General features: G+C 31.7%; 1 protein-coding gene across 1 annotated transcript; it reads left to right on the top strand.

Annotated features, from left to right (window-relative positions):
* The first annotated feature begins 2,058 nt into the window (after nt 1-2,058).
* Nucleotides 2,059-12,797, top strand: LOC130900989 (malate dehydrogenase-like). Its single transcript, XM_057812024.1, has 7 exons — nt 2,059-2,360; nt 3,141-3,313; nt 3,750-3,832; nt 5,494-5,645; nt 8,789-9,025; nt 10,724-10,898; nt 12,578-12,797. Exons 1-7 carry the CDS (start codon nt 2,274-2,276, stop codon nt 12,730-12,732), a joined length of 1,062 nt encoding a protein of 353 aa, XP_057668007.1. The 5' UTR covers nt 2,059-2,273; the 3' UTR covers nt 12,733-12,797.
* The last annotated feature ends 2,900 nt before the right edge of the window (nt 12,798-15,697 follow it).

Below are 15,697 nucleotides of genomic sequence, written 5' to 3'. Positions count from 1 at the left end.
ATGAAATCTCATATCATGCTTTATCTCAAGACATGTTGTTAAGATCAGAATTTCTCATTAAAATTACACGTACGAGACTTGATCATTTACAACCTCATATACGTAATAATAGAAGTTTCTTTGACGGAGTGGGTCGACTACAAAAATGATGCCGATGACGGTAATAGATATAATAACGCAATAAAAATTCTAGGACCTAACCAACATAATATGATTACCGAAATAAACTTACAGAGTTCCCTTTCCAAGACTCTTATGAAAAATTAAATGTAATAATTCGCATCTTATCCAAAAATCAAGAAAAATTTGCAAATTCTCTCGAAAAATTTCAAATCAGCGTGAAAAATCAATCACCAAATCACACGAGTATTTAACCTTCAAATAAATTTCATAAATAAATCTAGACTGTCAAAATGTTATCTCATTCTTAGATAATTTGGAAGACTCCATAGCTTTTCCAAAACTAAACACAATTCATCCTTATATTATTCCTAGTTAAGGTTTATAAAAAATTCTAGAATATATGAGGAAAATTTATTCTGATAACCAAAATACAAAATTCAAAAACATACTACCAATTTCTAGGCACTCAAGTTTCGTTTGTTAATAATAAATTAATTTTTGCTATACCTATACCAATTATCAAGTCCTTAAAACTCGAATTTCCAATTTATAGGAAAAATCTGTGAACTACTTGACTCTGTCCTGACGACAACCAGTCGAACAAAACTCAAAAGACCAGAAAATGAAAATCACTTAGAGAGAGAAAGAAAGAGAGAGAGAGAGAGAGAGAGAGAGAGAGAGAGAGAGAGAGAGAGAGAAATGTTCTATTGTCAAAAAATTGTTACAATTTGTAGACAAAATCTTGTAAAAACTAAAGAGCAAACTTAAATAATTAAATAGAGATAAAATGTACTGAACAAATCACACAAGACGAAATAATTATTATTCCAGTAAAAACAGAGAAGGTTTTTTCCAAATCACACACAGACCAAATATCTAGAAGTGAAAATGCCTACACTAATAAAAATACGAGTCATGCCAAATTGAAGTCCGCGCAAAAAATTCTTCAAAGACGTCAAAATAAAACGAGGAAAACCACTATTTTTTCCCAAGCCAGTTACGGAAAAATACTATACGATTCCAGAATACAGAACGCCCAAAATGCGAAAAATAAATTAACAAGAAATCCACGAAACTAACAGAATGACGAATCAACTTATACCACTAAAAATTTCAACATCCAACCACTACTTCAAAATCTCTGGTAGTTTATCTTTTACCATAATTTTATTAATACTAGGATAGATTTTTATAAAGAAAATTAAGAAAATTTTACAAACATGCTGCAGAAACCAAAACAAGAGAGAAAATCCAATAGAAGGAAACCCAGAAGAGAAGCCCAAAATCGAACACCACTACGTTATGTTCTCATCTTCGAAGGGAGGAGTTACCTATGAAGTAACAGGTGACGGCATATAATAAATGTGATGACTCCGCGGAAACACAGAAGATAATAAAAATTGTATTTCTTTCAATAACTAATTTTTTGTTCTAGCTTTGATTAATAAAAATATATTTGTAATTGTATTTTTGTTTTTAAAAATCCAAATTCCAAGTTTTAATATATAACTTTAATATATATTCACTTTTTCTTTGCTTTTTTGTAGCTGTCATCCTATTTATTTTCTGTATTCGTCCCTACATTCTACTTTTTTATATTTCATCGTCTTGTTTACTATATTTACCATTCTTAATATTTTTTTGATTATTATTGATATTCAATTTCAATTTGTCCTATTTTAAAAATTGCCTCCGATTGTTCAGCTCACAAACACCGTTTTCTAATGTTCAGAATTTCATGATCTCATTTTTAAGTTCTTCTTCTTTCAGACTGCATTTTGCCAATCAACAACTTTTTGCATTTGTGAGTTGTTACGAAACCCGGTGTCTTTAAATTATATTGGCTCTAACAACTTTAGTGTTTCCAAGGAAGTAACCATGGAAACGGATACTGGGACAAAATAATAATTATCAGTTTCTGACTTTCCACTTAGCCTGTCAGAGGGTCTGATAAAAATCGCGTTTTAATTTATTTTGTTTGAGTGCGTCAAAGTATGTATGCGAATTTAAGCAAGTCAGCTTCAGTAAGATATTAGACAAGAAACTCTTGCAAAATTCAAACACTAGAAACTATTGATTGAGTATCAATATTTGACAATAGCTGTCATTGTTAATTAACATAATTTGCAATTTGCCAAGCTATATTCACCATGCACTATAAAGTAATTTTCCCAAAAGTACTTTTCCCAGTGGCATTAGTGAGAGTTCCGTCAAGATGTTTTAGTGGATCACGGAGGGTAAATATATTTTTGATGTCATTTAGAGAGATGAACTTATTTTTTATAGAATAGAAGTTAATAAGAGTTATTTAGAAAAACATATTGTAAAATATTCAAGAAACTTCAAGAAACAAATTTATTTATTCATGTAAGCTTCAAATATTTGGATTGCACTTTCCACATATTTACACATCTTTTCATAAAAAAGTCGAATAAATAGGAAATGATTGCAATTATGTTATTCAAGAAATAACAATTCAGTTTGGACTTCAATATAGCAGATGTGTATTGTTAAGTTTGTGAATCATCGGAGATTCTAGTGTTTTGGTTCTTTTTCAACAACAATCGCTGTAATTCTGGAGTTCTGAAGTACTTGGTAATGGTCTAATACATATTGTACAGTGGAAAATAAGTTGTCCTAGTAGTTAAAATCGATATTCTTGAAATCTGTGATATGATTCTTGAACAAAAAATTTTCGCTTTCAATTCTTCATACTACAAGAGCATGAACGGAGTGAAGTGTATTGGTTTCGAAAAATAATCTTAGAGTTGAAAAACTTGTGTGGAGATATATGTATCTGTTTTCATCCTGGTAAAAAACCATGAAATTGTTTGTCATTATTTATCCTGTTATGCGTCCCAAGGATTTCAGTAAAGAAAATGTTAACAATAATCAAAACAATACAACAAAAATTCATGAACTCAATTGAAAATAATTCAATTAGCCTTACAATCCTTAGCTCTACAAAATAAATTTAAAAACATTCGATGTAGTTTATTAAGTTTTTCATATTATAGAATAATTACCAAGTTACTGTGATTGGTGGAGCTGGCGGAATCGGACAACCGCTGTCGATGTTATTGAAAATCAACCGAATGATCACGAAACTACATATCTGTGATATAGCCAAATTCATCCCAGGAGTTGCTGTTGATTTGTCTCATATTGAAACTCCTTCAGTAGTTAAGGGGTGAGTTACATTTGATAAATGTACAATCATACTAAACGAAGGTTGCTATACAAGCATTTGTTGGAGCATTGCTTCCATTTTGATTGCGGTAACTCTGATTTGAACGCATCAAACGCTTCTTATTTTCTTATATCAAAAATAAATTGACTGAACGTTTTACTACACCTGAAGAAGCGGTTGACATCGGAATAGAAAAAATGCTTCAACAATTAATTCAAAGGCATGAAGGAGTGGATTACCCGAAGATTCCAATTATAAATATTTTTTTTTATCTGTCTTTTTCAAAACTTGAGTAGCAACACTCGTAGAAGATCATTACAAGAGCTGGGATTAGAAATGTCCCGATACTCAATAATAGTACTTATTTCTAATGACTCTAGCTTGAATATTGGATTTATTTTTCTCATTATGCTGAATAATGAATGTTCAACCGTAGGTTCAAAAGCCCAGAGCAGTTGGGAGATGCATTGGAAGGTGCAGATATAGTTATTATGCCTGCAGGTGTTCCAAGGAAACCAGGTAAATTATTTCATAATGATCAGGACTTTTGCAAATAACATCCAATAACTCTTGCCCATATTTACAACATCAAGATCCTAGTTTCTAAAGATCTCTCTTCTATTGCAAATACTCTATTTATTTCAAATATTCAATATAATTATGTTGGTTTGGCGTCATAACTGAAGGTTTGAAATCTCTGGATAACTTTAATGACCCGAATGGTTAATTTAAATAACAGATGTTATATTTTATTTATCCACGAATGAATATATACTTTTTAGCATCAGAGTGGTTTTAAAGATCTGTTTACAGACGTCATTTCTAATTCATTGTTAACTTTATACCAAGAATGATAAGGGATTCTATGTTGCCTGCCTAAATATTTATCTTCTGTTGTGTATTCCTTATCCCAAATGCCTCTTAGACTCCGATTAATCATTTTAATTTTATCAGGTAACTCTTGTTATGATTTCAATAAACTATTCGAGCGGCGATCACAGCTGTGTCGTAAATCCACGACACTAAGTGGTGCCAGCACAAGAAAAATAAATATGTACGTGGACAAAGGAAATTATGCTCGTATTATTTTAAGTTGCACTTCAAATATTTTATAAAAATGAAGTTTCCATAAAATAGAATTTTTTTTGTTTGTTTTGTTTGTGAATGAATACTATTAAGGAAAAATTTGGTCAAAACTTCACTCATAAAACTGGAACACACTCGTAAGTGTCTTGAGGAGATTTTTGGGCAACAATATGGATGTTAATTATTTACGTCAAATTCATGAAATTTTAGATTCCTATAAATCGCTCCGTTGCCAAATATCATTGAAAATTTATTTTCTGAATTCCCATTTATCATTGTTTCCTTACAATTTGGGCACTATGGGCAATTATTGTTTGTTTTCGAAAAGAAGAGTTATGATATCTTGGAACGCAAAAAAATGTGTTGCAAATAAATATATTTGACTTGTTATATGTTTGTTTGATATAAGTAAAACCAATATAGTCGAAAAACAAAGTTAAAAAGCCTGTAGATTAATTTTTCAAATAAACATTAAACGAAATTCTTCTGTATGTGATTTTTTCACAACAAAACAAAAAATTTCTACTTGATAGTCTTTCTTTTTCCCATTCTCTTTATTTTAGTTTTCTATTTTCGCGCAGATAGTGTGACTTTCCATTTGGCAGAAAATTATCGGTGGTTTGTTAATGCTTTTCGCCAGGTAGCGCGTTAAATTTTAATTATGTTGGTGCTCCGATCGTCCGGATATTTATTCTTTAGCTGGACCATGCTATATAACCTGAACTAGTGAGTGTTTGACGTTAACCAACAAGATTTTTACTATTCACCTCTGAAATCATTCCGAAATTAAATAATTTAAGTAAAATTTATAGCTCCATTTTGTAAATTCTGTCCTGATTTTCAGTGCCCATGTGGAAATCTTGATTAATTCAAATCTAAATTCCTCGTTTTGCTAGTGAAAATTTCTATAATTTGCAAATAATATGATTACGTTTTGTTTTGTTATTACAATGGCAATTATAACTGGAAACATTCTTACTAAAAATACATATAAAATAAGTGCCACATGAAAAAATCAGGAATAAAAGTAGTTTACTTTTGTAATCAAATCCATTATCATTCAAATGCAAACATTTGTACTCGATTTTTGACAGGTATGACAAGAGACGATCTTTTTAAAATAAATGCTGGACTGGTTAAAAGTATAATGGAACAAATAGCAGCCTCAGCTCCGAAAGCACTGGTAGCAATTATCACGAATCCTGTTAATTCTGTTGTTCCTATAGCTTGTGAAACAATGAAAAAGGTAACAAAGCAAATAATTATCATATAATTATGTACCCAGTTATAAATTTATATGGTGTGACTTTAAAGTTGATCATAACTTTGTTATTAGCATGATAAATAGTCAGTTGGAATTATCCTGGCACTGAAACCTGCTTCCGAAAATGTATCATGAGTAGATTGATTCATGATGGACGGAAAGACAAGAAAGATATTTTTCTTTCAACATTTTATCCAGCCACTTAGACTGATAAAGGTCCCCACAAATCATTTTCCTATATTTTTTTCTTAAAGGATCATGTTTCCAACGACAGCTGTAAAATTTCGAATTCATTCCTTTCAAGAAATTGTTTTCTAGAATTTTTCCAAGTGGTCAAAAATAGAATTTTGGATAATGGAAGAGAAATAATATGAGCTGCTTTAGACAGAAGCTTCCTCGGGAAAGTTTCTTCTCTTCTGCAGGAAAATGAACCATCATTAAATGGTATGCTGTACAAGTACCAATGTTCCACTATACATAATCTGATAATTCAATGATTTATTATAATGTTACGGTATATATTTGAGTTTGAAATAAACTTTAAAATAAGAGAGTTTAAAATTTACGAAAATGCTTTTTATGATAATAGTTTGAATATCGAGAACTGATCTTATTCAATAAAAGTTTATTGACTCCTATAAAAGTGGTTTCCTTCTCTTTTTACAGACAATTAGTCCTTTGCTTACAAAACGCGTTTAAAAGCCAGGATGTATAGATCGCCTTTTTATTTTGCCGTCAGTTCGGGATTGCTGCAGTACGGGAAAACAAACGTTCATGACTTTGTTTGAAATCATCGTAGAGACAAATATAACAATACATTGTGTTTCTCGAAACATATTTTTCAACCAAACTTTTTTGGAAAAACCACCGTATTGAATAGTATTAAATAAGGGAGGTCTCATAATTGCTTTCATCTTGTGTTTGATCAATCCTTTGGGATAATCAGTAAATTAAATAAAAAAGAATCTAGAAGAAACATATTTTTGAAGATAACTAAGCTCTTTAAGATTCTAGGTGTATTCGAATTACTTTCTTATTTTATAATCACGCTATCAGATTCTGAGACTGTTACCTTTACTTTCCCTGTGAAACGAATATTACAGATTAATTTCAATTTTTACTTGTCTGGAAATTTGGTCGAATCATGAAAAAAGCTATTGGTGAAACTCAATTTTTTTAAGTTTCCGATAAGTAAAACTACATACTTGGGCTTAATTTGTTAAGAAAAACCCGGATAATAATATAGTTGTCATTAGGAGTTGATTGAGAATTTCATCAATTTCAAGAAGGAACCTGGAAAACAAAGGAAAGGTAACTTAAAACTATTCAACAACCACTTCAACGATGGCCTTTTCAATAAGCATTGATGTGATTCGACACAGTTATTGAAGTTTGTTTTCCCATACTGCAGCAATCCCGCAGCAACAGGCAATCTAACATCCAAATTTTAATCGTTTTGTAAGAAAATGTCTGATAGTACGCGAAAAGAATGAGAAATCATTTCTGTGGGAGATTTTTATACGCTGAGAATAATTTCTTTCTGTTTGGGTAATAAAGGTATAATAAAAAAGTCTCCTTATTTTAAACTCAAAATTTGTGCCAATTTTAATAGGGTTATATTTTTCACCTCAATCTGATTCTCCACTGCTACCAAAAAAATTTCATGAAATCTGAAAACTTAATCGAATGTTTTTATTTTCATAAGAAAATTGGATATCATCATATTTTGAATTTTATTTTATTTCATCATCATCATCATCATCGTGTAGAAGGCGTAGCGCCTGTTCAGTTCCGGTTTCTCTGCAGTAGTTCCGGTGGGGTTGACTGCCAACTGTCCCGACATCGTTTTGGTGGTCGTCCAACAGGTCTTCTTCCGTGTGGGATGTTGTTACGTACGATTTTTGCTATTCTATCTGTGGTCATTCTGTTGACGTGCTGGTTCCATTCTCTTCTTCTTTTTCTCACCCATCTGACAATGTAGTCTGTTTTGCATTTTTCCCTTATGTCGGTATTTCTTTGTCTGTCATTCAGTGTGTAACCCGTTATAGTTCTTAGCGTTTTCATTTCTGTTGTTCTTAGTATCCTCTTTGTTACCGACGTTTCTGCTCTTGTTTCTGCCCCGTATGTCATAATTGGTCGCAGAAAATCTAAATATGGAAATTTCAACAAGCAAGACAAAATGCATGACCATAGCTAAGGAGCCTCTGCGCTGCAAGTGTTAGGATGCAAAATAACAAGCACAGGATTCCTTGAAGATGAAGTGAGGACACAAGTGAACAAAGCAGCTACAGTATCGAGACATCTTAAGCAACCAATTTGGAGAAACTTTTTTTATTTGTGTTATAAAATTACAATTTTTGATATTGTTGATAAAAGCACCTCATAGGACCACATCTAGCGACTTAAATCATGGCGCGTCTAATATTCTCTGCTTCATCGTTACTAAAATTAAAGTTTTGTTATATAAAACATACCTAGGGAACCTACCTGTCCTACATAATGATTTTTAAGTCAATTAGCAACGGATACCTAGATTTATTGCGCCATCGCATTTACGAATAAATTATAGATGTACTTTCTGAGAACGAAGGACATATGAAGGTTCTATGTGTATACTGGAAGTGAAGGGTTAGATTTTTGCTTACCAATTGTTTGCGGCTTTTTCACATCTACCCGAGATATCGACTAGATAATGAAATTCGTCGTTAAAATCCATATTATCAAGTTATGGCCATAACACCTCTATTACGAAACATAAAATTTTTTCAAGATCAAATATGAACCCACAACAAAGTTATTGTTATTTGAGTAATTTCATCAGAACTGTATTTTTAACGTTCCATTTTTTTTATATGTTATGATGAGCTCCAGATTAAAATACTAGAAATAATGGCATTTTCCACATTTTCAACTTAACTTTGAATATGCTTCTATACACTTAGTTTTTCACATAAATAAATTCTGTAATAATTTTTCCAATGCACAATAAAAAACCAAAATTTGTTTTAAAGATGAAATTGTGAATATTGCTTCAAACTTGTATCGTTTGTATAAAAAGTGATTCAATGAAATTGATGGATACGTGAGATCAACACATCTTTGACTATCAAGAACATTTATTTCAGGCAGGAGTATTGGATCCGAACCGTATTTTTGGAGTTACAACTTTGGACACTGTTCGTGCTAATACGTTTATAGCCGAAGCTAAAGGACTTAATCCGTATGAGGTTAAAGTTCCAGTTATAGGTGGACATTCTGGCGTCACTATTATCCCACTTATATCTAGAACTACACCAAAAGTATCTTTCAATGAAGAAGAAATTAAAAAATTGACTGTCAGAATACAAGAAGCGGGATCAGAGGTAATATAGGTAATAAATTTATTATGTGGAGGGGAAAGTTACATAGGATAAATTGGATAAAATTTCATGTGATTACAGGACAGGATGATGATCTCCTGTTTAAAATAGTTCCTCTCTTACTGAACTAGACACATTTTTCAATTGCATAAATTTCTGCTTGGAAAATTCTTGGTGTGTTGCCAAGACTTTGACAGTATTTGGTTGTGAGCCCGTACACTCCTGTACCAGTTCTGTCTTCTTTTGCTATAGATCCGTCTCTATATCATTTAATAGCATTTATTGTTTTATGTTATAATAACAATTACTTGTACAGCTTAGAATTGAGGTAAATTTTCTCTCAAAGTAACTTTTTCGATGCACCATCTCGAGGCATGTCCCATGTTTGGTCATTATTTAGGGACGTTTGCACATATAAAAGCCAATCTTTGTACGTTCGAGAAATTGTTCCTCGTGGTATTCGGACTAGTTGTAGTACCTTGAAGCACTGCCCCATATGTGATGATTGGTCTCACAATTGCTGTTTACATCCACTGTAGGATCTTTGGGCTACAACACCAATTCCTCCTTGCGAAGCTTCTGCATACCATCACGGCTTTAGTGGCTTTAGTAGTTATCTCCTTTTCGTGTTTGTTCGCATTGACATAAAATGCCGAGTTCAGTCAGCCCGCATAAGATTTCGTCTTCTACTATAAGCTCCAAATAAGTTAGGATTGTTTTTGTGAAGAGCTGTACTATTTTTATTAACTAGAAAATGTCATGGTTTTTCAAATACATTATTGCTTGGAAAAAATTTTAGTTTGAAGAGAAAATGTTGTTCAAACCTTATCTATTTCACCGACATATTAAAGAAATTGACAAGAATCCTGCTTAAACCTTCATATATTGAGGTAGATGATGGTTTAAAAAATAATCCCAGTAGAAATTTTGAAATTAATTATAAAAATATAAATAACATGAATTCATGAATAATATCATGAGCCGAACAATAATTTGGAAAATTTAATGAACTCTGAACCACTGTTATGATAGAATGAGTACGATATTAAAAAAAAGACAAAATCATTTGCTGGTGAAGGTGATATTTGCGATCAGTGGTGAAATTTCGACAAGAAGAAAAAAATATTCAATATTTTTGAGGCTTGGAGATTCTTTCTGGGTTAATTGTTCAGCAAATTGGAAGGTGATGAGAATTTGTTAATTGTTACCTTGTGGTATTTATTTCTAAAAAACTATTATCAAGAAATGAATTCAACGAAATGGCTTGAAAACGCCTTTGAATTAATAGTAACCCACTCAAGCATCATCTAAACAAGAGTTCTGGTCATTAGAAGCTGTATATATTTTAATTTAGATAGACGAGTGAATTATCGAAGATTACAGCAAGATCATAAGAGCAAACCATTTGAAAATAATTGAATGAAAGTTTCTCATAGTATGTTTTCACTGAATGAACTAAAAAATTGGGGTATATAAGAAAACGAGGAAGCCTAGACTTTTTTACGGCACCAGATTTTTTTGAGACTGAAACCCTAATTGTGTGAAGCCGTCTCGGATAATGTTATTCAATAATGCTTTGGGGCTATAAAACTAGCTATTGCATACATGCTAAACTCTATCAAGGGGCGATTCTATATATACTCGCAGTGCTTTGTACAATATTACTTAGATTCGTTTAAACCTCCTACTGACTATTTTTAGGTTGTGGAGGCAAAAGCTGGAGCTGGCTCCGCTACACTTTCCATGGCTTATGCTGGTGTGAGGTTTGCAAATTCTCTGCTTAGAGGCCTCTCTGGAGAGAAAAATGTTATAGAATCAGCGTACGTTATGTCGCAAGTTACATCTTTACCATATTTCGCTACTCCTCTGGTTCTTGGTAAGAAAACTTCAGTTCAATGCATTTTTCATCAAAATAAAAGTCAATTTCCATTTTCAGCCTGCGAAATAATCAAAGTAAATATTAAACAAGTACGCTTCAGATAATTTTCATATATTTGATAAGTTTATGAGTCTTAGAGTCAGCAAACTATCAGATTGTTCAAATTATAACGAGCCTTTTGCATTTGTTCACAATCAAGATTTGAATCAAATTTATCAGTCAACGCTATAATTCCTTATATATTTATTCCAAAAATCAAAGACTAATATTTGTAACAAATATTGCAATGAAAAAACAAAGTTTTAGTTGTATACATACCAGAATTAATTTGTTGAAATGAACTGTCAAACACCTCTTTATCAGGTTTTTACTGCTTCTAAATACTATGTTGATATTCAGAGTTATTGTTGGATGAATATTGCTATTGCTTTGTTCGGTGAAAGGTATCCAAATACTGCGATGAACAAAATTATGGCTTGGCATTTGATCAAGATATTTATAACAAGAGAAAGCATTCATTATAAGAAGGAAGATGGAAAACTAATGATTAAACCGATGCCGTAATATTAATTGGTTTAAATTCAATATATATATATTCAATATACAAACTCTAAAATGTCATTTAAAAATCGATGCTTAATTACAAACATAAATAATACACATTTACAAAGGATATATAGAGCGAACAGAATTCATTCGTACAAAGCCGAAATTTGTTGGGAGAAAAAGGTTATGCAGCAATAAGATTGCAGTTCTATTTGTCTGCAAGGGAGTTATTTCTATAAAAAAAGAAATTTTCATAAATTTTTCTTTTTGGACGAAATTACTTCTACCACAGGCGTTCTGTCTACCCAAAACTGTCGATATTGTAGGGAAGGCAATCTGTCTCCATCACGTAATCACGCATTTCAAAAAACTGTATATTTAGTGCGTCGTATCATTCGAGCTGGGAATGATCGGATCTTTCTTTAGAGAAAGAAGGTTGAATTAGCATACTCATTTTCAATTTGTACGAAGAATTTTAAACTTTTTCCATATATCCGACAGACTGATTCTTATCAATAAGATGGCTGCCCTGCTTATTCTGCACAAAGAATTTCTGATTGATTAATTCATATGGTGAAAAATAGTTTGTGCGTATAAGTGTGACATGTTGACTTCTAAATCCCTAGGCCCTACAATAATGGATTTGTTTTGTATGGGGAAGGTAAATAAATAGTTCATCAAGAAAAAATTCCAAATGATTGTGAAATACTGGATCAATTACTAGAAAGGTATCAATGGAGACAAGCATTTAATTTGAGATTATAGTTAGTGTATTGGCCTAGATGTTAATTCTGAACAATTTTTCTCAATATTTTTTCTAATATTTGCCATTTTACAAAAATCAATTTTTTTGGAAATATCTGAGGTATACTTTTCAATACTCAAATTATATTAGAAATAAGTATTTTGACAAGCAGGGATAAATCTTGGTGAGCGGATTGTATGTTTTCCAAATCATACAAAATTTGTTTTTTCTGAGTATGTGGTCTAGGAACCTGAAAATCATAGTCAATATGGATTTGACTGTAGAATTTCATTTCTTGTTCACGATTCAGTAACCTTTGGGATTAAAAATTTTCTTTAATATGTGGTATATCATAACCGGATTTAAAATCATCAATTTTTTGTAGGAAAGTGTGGCATTGAAAAAAACTTAGGATTGGGAGAACTCAACTGCTTTGAAAAAAACCTGCTTGACAAAGCTATATCCGTACTTAAGAAAAATATTGATGCAGGAATTGAATTTGCCAATTTGCCAGAATGCAAAAAAGAACATATGAGTTAATTGATGAATCAATGATTATGTAGCTTCTTTCACTTGTATTTCGAAATAAATTTTCCGAAAATAACTATTAGGGGAATTAATTTGGAGAGTACCACGTTGTATATTTCCCTTTTTAAAATATATTCAAAAATATGTTAAGCGACTTCACCCTCATTTTCAATGGGAACAGTTTTAAGTTGGATCTCAATTGAAATACGAAAATCTTCGACGGGACTGGATAAAATCTCTATAACACTTGTCTGCGGCAATTTTGCATACTGGTTATACATACTTTATTTTTATTGCTCTTATATTCAATAATAAGAATAAGAATAAAAATAGTTCTGAATTTGCATTTATTTGTGGAAAAATAGAATTCAAATAAATGAAAATAATGTTATGAACAAGTCCGCGATATGGATCCAGGGAGTCGGTCCTGTCAGGTTGTAGTTCTAAAATTCGGCGAAGGTGTGGCACGTTTGATATACCCAGAATTATTTTGATGTTTGTTTTCATATGAGTTTCTATCAAAGCAGACGATTTGCTTACATTGTGTCTTTTAAAATAATTTCTACGAAGGTCTCTTTATTTATTTGTTTTGTTTCTTCATTTTCTAGTCCGTTTAGCGCGGTTTAGTTTGTTTATAATAAATAGTCTTAGTGAACGGACGAAACAGAAAAGTAAACGAAGAATTTGAATAAATTAGAACGCAAGAGACAGTGTTTATAAATTCACCCCATGAATAGAGAGTGTTTAGATAATCTTTTCAAAGCCAAATCCGTATCCGAAGCCTTGAGCGCATCAATTTTCACTGAAATAACGAGAAGATATGATAGATTCAAACTTTCGAGCCGTATAATTCGAAGATTAGTCTTAGTATTGGAAAGGTTATATGATGTTTTCCCACAATTTTGATTCCAACTACACTCCTTATCTTAGTTCTAATTATTCTCAGTTGTTCATTTGTTGAAAATATTTGAATAGTTGAATAATTCCTTCGAATCAAATTTCAAAAATCCATTCTCATGAAATACAAAAACCATAAACTTTTGGAGAAATATTAAGGAAATGAGATATAGTTCACACACTGCGAATTTATTAATACTGAAAATATATTTTGGCCACCCGAGCAGAAGCTGAAATGAGAAATTAGCCCACTCACTGTTAACAGATGTTCTTCCCTCGACTGTTTCTAAATTTATAGAAACTAGCAACCCAACGCTGTCGGTGAAATGAGCTTGTTGAAAACAACGTGAGGAATACTAGCTCGCAACTTTCATAAAGCGAAAATTTCATTCGCCTGTAATTTCCCCGACATTTTATATATTTCGTTACTCCTAGAAAATGTTACAGTTAAAGGTAGATATTCCATTATTTACAATCTTCCGTCACAATAACGGGTAGTTGTGTTTATTGAATTGAAAAAAATGCATGATGGATTTTACCGTTTACTGCGAAAAGTTTGGCTGAAATATCGAATTTTTTTCTACTTTTTCAACTGGAATCGCTCCACAATATCTACTTTTTCGGCACAGAATTACAACTTCGATTGCTTCTTTGAACAAACAAAGATAAGATAAGTAATAGAAATATAAATGAGTTTCCAATTTTCGGAAAAAGTGATTTTGAGAGTATTATAGAGCATTGTGTCAAACAATTTTTCTGCGGGAGTTTTCCTGCAGTTGAGGCTTATACGTGATACAAATTGAATGATGAATTATACAGAGACATGAAAAATTGCTTTTTTTGTTTTTTTAATGTTTCAAATCTGATAATTTGATATAAAAAAATCTCACGTATTATTTTTCCTCTAAAATATCCTTCGATAGGTTATTGAGAGAAGACGAGGGAATATAAACCAAATATGAAGTATGTCAATTGTAAGAGTACTATCAACCATATCCTTTGCAACTGCGTCAAGTGTTTTAAGGCCAAACCGACAAGCACGTTCCCTAAAATAGGTAGTAGTTGGAAGGCAGCTTTCAAGCTTGCCAAATATCATAGAAAAAGAATCGTTAGCAACGCGCATCTTACTTTCGAAGATTTGAATACTATATTTATACAAATGGAAGCCATCCTCAATTCTACACCACTCCTATATCCGACAGTCAAAATGACTAATCCTCCCTCACTCCAAGTCATTTCCTACTTGGAAACTTACTTCAACAAGATATCAATTAACAGATAATCCAACATTTTTGGAACCGTTAAAAATCAGAATATCTGTCCGCGCTACAAGCCAGAACAAAATAGAAATTTATCTCTTCCACGAAAATAGAAGTACGAGTGATAAAAAACGACAATACTTCACCTCTCAGTTGGCCCATGGGAAGAATAGTGCAATTAAATCTCAGTGAAGACGGAAGCATTAGGGTTGTGAAAGATTTCTAGTGGAGTTATTGAAAATTCAGTGATAAAAATTTGCTTACTGCCTATTGAAAATGAAGACATTTGAACTAACTATAAAAACTGTTGTTCTTCTATTAGTTTTAAAAGTCGAGCCTTTCATGGAAGCCAATATGTTTGGTTATTTCAAACAAAAAGGTTGTTGTTGTGAAAGAAAAGTCAAAAAAGAGAAAAGTATACATAAAAGTTAAGTTAACACATATTAAATTTTACTCTCAACTAGAATTAATCAATGAGAATACCAATCGAGACATCAGACATTTTATAAAATACAGTCCACTGAACGAATCAACGCAAGCATTTATCAAGAAATATTTAATTTTATTTGAATACCTCTTGTACCTTTCAATAAATATTCACAATTTATGATTATTTTCTTCAGAATGTCTCTTTATAGCGAACGATTTTCTTGGCAAGTACAATGATCTAACAATTACATATCTCCCGAACCATGAATTTTCTCGAGTTAAATAAAGAGTGAAAATGCATTTTTGCTCTTTTCAAAGACTTTAGTAGAATAGAATCATTTGTTCTAACAAATGCATTAGATAGATATACGTAATCATCCACCAAAAATTCA

The sequence above is a fragment of the Diorhabda carinulata genome, chromosome X, assembly GCF_026250575.1.
Source record: "Diorhabda carinulata isolate Delta chromosome X, icDioCari1.1, whole genome shotgun sequence".
Lineage (NCBI taxonomy): Eukaryota > Metazoa > Arthropoda > Insecta > Coleoptera > Chrysomelidae > Diorhabda > Diorhabda carinulata.
This window is presented reverse-complemented; position numbering and strand designations above follow the sequence as displayed.